Source organism: Cynara cardunculus, assembly GCF_001531365.2.
Source record: "Cynara cardunculus var. scolymus isolate 2C chromosome LG 4, CcrdV1, whole genome shotgun sequence".
Classification (NCBI taxonomy): domain Eukaryota; kingdom Viridiplantae; phylum Streptophyta; class Magnoliopsida; order Asterales; family Asteraceae; genus Cynara; species Cynara cardunculus.
Genome location: NC_037531.1, coordinates 10,251,286 through 10,255,379, shown reverse-complemented (window position 1 = coordinate 10,255,379; position 4,094 = coordinate 10,251,286). Strand labels below are relative to the sequence as shown.

The 4,094-nt window shown below is 35.6% G+C and overlaps 1 protein-coding gene across 1 annotated transcript; it reads right to left on the bottom strand.

The window, feature by feature from the left end:
* Positions 1–962: 962 nt before the first annotated feature.
* LOC112511674 (ethylene-responsive transcription factor ABR1-like) lies at positions 963–3,496 on the bottom strand. The gene is made up of 2 exons (XM_025117382.1): positions 2,632–3,496; positions 963–1,823 (listed from the first exon to the last, which is right to left on the bottom strand). The coding sequence occupies exons 1-2, from the start codon at positions 3,107–3,109 to the stop codon at positions 1,072–1,074; spliced, it is 1,230 nt and encodes a 409-aa protein (XP_024973150.1). The 5' UTR covers positions 3,110–3,496; the 3' UTR covers positions 963–1,071.
* Between the last annotated feature and the right edge of the window lie 598 nt (positions 3,497–4,094).

Below are 4,094 nucleotides of genomic sequence, written 5' to 3'. Positions count from 1 at the left end.
ATATATTTCTGTATAAACCGAAAGCCCAACAATTCCTTCGTTGTTAGTAAACCTTTTCTTACCAATTTCAAGCAATGGTTCGTTAGCTTTAAAAAACTTTTCTCTGTCATTATTATATATTTTTGGTTGGTAATCCTTCGGCTTTAAGATAGTCAATCATGATGAACACTTTCTAGAATTTTGTATTCGCTTTAAAATTTACGAGTATTCTATAACTTAAATCTGTTGAAAATACTCATACAAAATATCGTCAATAATTAATTATTTGATAATAAACAACGTAAATCACCTTCTCGACATACGCTTAAAGAATATAAAATAAAGCCGATTGACTTATACCAGATGAAAGCCATCGAACACAAGAAGACAAACATGCTCACACTTTCTACGATCTTCTTTCGGATATTTCAGATAAGAATCAAATCGATAGTACCAAACTCAACCTAAAATCCAAAAACGAATCATTCTACTTTGTTATATTCTCGATATTCTTCATTTTGATTTACATGTACTTTTAAATAAAATATAAAACAAAACAAACCTCGACCGAAACAAATAAATCAAAAAATGACGTCAGAACAAAATAGACCCATTATTTTTTTTAATAAAATAATAAAACTATGTTCTTTTGAATATTATGGTTTAAAAAACACATGACAAGATTTGTAAAAAATTACTGTCTAAATGTTGTTTATAACGATAAGACTTAAGGACCGTTTACCCAAATGCTTATCCGGTAAGCACTTATCAATAGGAGTGAACACTATAATTTATTTTGATGTGTAAGATTTTAGTATATCAAAACATATCAAATGCAACAATTTACTGGGTAAACGCTTACCTGGATAAGAGTTGGCATCCTCACTTACCGGGTAAGACTCTCCTTCTCATGTTAATTCGATAAGGAAATTTATACATTAAGCACTTACTAAGTAAGTGTTTAGTAAAAGTAAACTGCCTCTTAACATATAGAGATATAACATTACTCATTTCATAGTACAAAATCTATATGATATGTATAATTAGAAATATGTATAGACTTTAAAGTATGCTAAAAATGGAAAAAATTAATCAATTTGGAGGTGGGAATTGATCAGGTCCAGGCCACGACGGTGGAGCTGCCGGAAAATCTTCTTCATCCACCTGATCTGTGCCACCTGGCTGCCGGAAATCAAGATAACCAGATGACTGGTTTGGAAAAAGCAGGGGATAATTACTGGTGGATGAAGAGGATGAATGATTTGATGTTTGTGAATGTAAAGAAGCCATTGTTGATGCATTAAACATTTGTTGTAATAAATTACCCCGCGGTTGTTGTAGGTGGAAATCGGAGGTGCTTTGTAGTAATTGCGAGTATTGCCAATAGTCGCGGGCGGCGGTGGCGTCAGGCGGCCGAAAGTGGTGGTGCGGCGGCTGAAGCGGTGGTTGTTGGAGGATGGTTAAATGGGTCCCCGGAGAATTCGAAATTTGGGTGGTTGGATGGATGGTTTGAGGTGGAACTAATCTGACGTTTTCTGGGAAATTAAGTTTAGCTCTGTTTCCTCGGAATCTAAGAGCGGCATCATCGTACGCTCTGGCGGCCGCCTCCGCCGTGTCGAAGGTACCCAACCAAACTCGTGCTGCTTTATGTGGGTCCCGTATCTCTGCCGCCCATTTTCCCCATGGTCGCTGTCGTACTCCTCTGTATTTTCTCCTCCTCTCTCCTGTTCCCTCAGATTGGTTCATTTCCGTCATCGGATTCTGGACGACGGTGGCGGTGGCAGTGACGGTTGCGGTGGCGGCCACCATAGTGGTGGTGGGTGATGGTATCATTTCTTCTTTCACTGTTACATATATACCAAAAAATCATCAAGCTGTTGTGAAAATGTTTCAACACATTTAAAATGCATATTTTTAATTCTTAAATTAATATACAAATTTAGAAAAAAATGACAACTGTTTAAATTTTTATTTTAGAGTAAATTACACGGGCGGTCACTGTGGTATGCTTAATTTTGGATTTACAACTTACAACGATTGTTTTATAAAACTCAAGATTCTTGGAGTTTACACTGTTAATTAGTAACAGATAGGAAAGACAGATCAGTTTTTGAACAAACTGTAAGAACCAAAAATGTAATTTACTCTAAAATTAATTGCGATTCATACTTTTTTTAATTAAGTTTATTTACTAAAAATAATTAAAAAATAATTACGCATGGTTAACGTAAGATAATTATATATTACAATTTGTTCATTGAAATAAAAAGTTAAAATATTACGAGACATTATTAAAATTTTATCTTGTAGTTTTTCTTAAAGACTGATTTGTTCCTATCGACAGTTGCTAAACGGACGGTGTTAACTAACGAAACCTTGATTGTTATAAAAATGAAAGGTTAAAAGCCATCGTTATAAATGGTTCGTTTCAAAAATTAAATCCAAAATTTGAGCAAACTACAGATACAATCGATGTAATTCACTCTTGATTTTAGTTTTAGGATATTTTTTTGATTAACCTGGATGTCTAACCCGCTATGCGAGTCGACTAATCCCAGTGCGACCACGTGCTTTGCAGGTAGTCCAGAGTTACCGCGTTTGAACTTCTGTGGCCACTTAGGATATTTCATAATTAAAGGAAAAGAAACTAACCCAATGAAGACGATGATTCTCCACCTCCAAAATCTGCAAAACCCCCATAACTTCTTTGATGAAATTGTTCTGAAAATTGATTAACACTTTCTTCTTGATCACGAACCCTTTTTTGTCCAGCAAATGAACTAGAGCTCGACGAAGAATACGTAGACAGCGGCGAATCAATGGAGTAAATATTCCCGGTATACCCACCGCCGCTGCCGCTGCCGCCACCGCCACCGCTACGAAACAACGGTGAAACACTAGGACCACCTGACCCATGTCCAGAAACAACATGAGTCAAAGCAGTCACCATAGCAGATAACTCTCCCGACATGCTATACTCAGATGAAAACATATCCGGTGGCGATTGCGGTTGCGGTTGCGGCGGCGCTGGTGGTGGAGCTGATCGTCTTTCTCCTTCATCTGTATCGCGATCCAAGCTGGCATAATCGCCGGAATCTCTGGAATTCGTCGCCACCTTTATAAAGCACATGAAAAATATACCAGAAACAAACAAGGTGATAGATTTCGCTATCTTGACACGCACCCTTTTTAGGGTTTCTATCAAAGAAATATCTAAACGACCAGATACTATGATTTATAATGAACAAGTGGAAGAGCCGCCATTGCTACAGAACCACCGTACGACGACGACGACGACCACCACCACCTTTTATAAACTAAACAAAGCAAAAAGCGTTTTGGGTTTGAGTTTCTTTATCTAAAATATAACAACAACAAAAAAAACCATCAAAGAATTGATTCTGATCACACCATAAGGTGTTTGACTGTGTATGAACTCTACCTCTCGATCGTCAACCTGTAAAGACAAATGTCGGTCGTAGAGAGAGAGAGAGATGTGTAGAGAGAGAACATCATCTTTGAATTGAGTTCTTTATAAAGTTGGAATATTTAAAAGAAATGGATTATACCGACATCAAAGATGGATTGATTACTTCGAAGGTAGGAATTAGGAAGGAAGGTAGATCAACTTTAACAATACCAACACAAATAAATACTTCTAAAATATAACATCACACACACACATATATATATATATATATATATATATTGGAAGGGTTCAAACCAGAACTCCTGTGATTTACGAGAATGCGAGAACAACCCAATGACCTCATATTATGATAAAAAATTAAAATTAGAAGATTTTTAAAATTAAAATTGAAATTTAAAAAGATTCAAAAAATATTAAAATTAAAAGGGTAATCATGGAAATGATATCATAAAATTTTTTAACACGATTACACGATCATGATTATCTAATAAACGGTTAATCATGTGATATGGGTGTGATAATCATGTGATTATCACAYAATTATCACATTATCGCTTATATCAACACGATTTGGTATGATTTGGGTGTGATATGGGTGTGATAATCATGTGATTATCACACAATTATCATATTATCGCTTATATTAACATGATTTGGTGTGATTTGGGTGTGATATGGTTGTGAT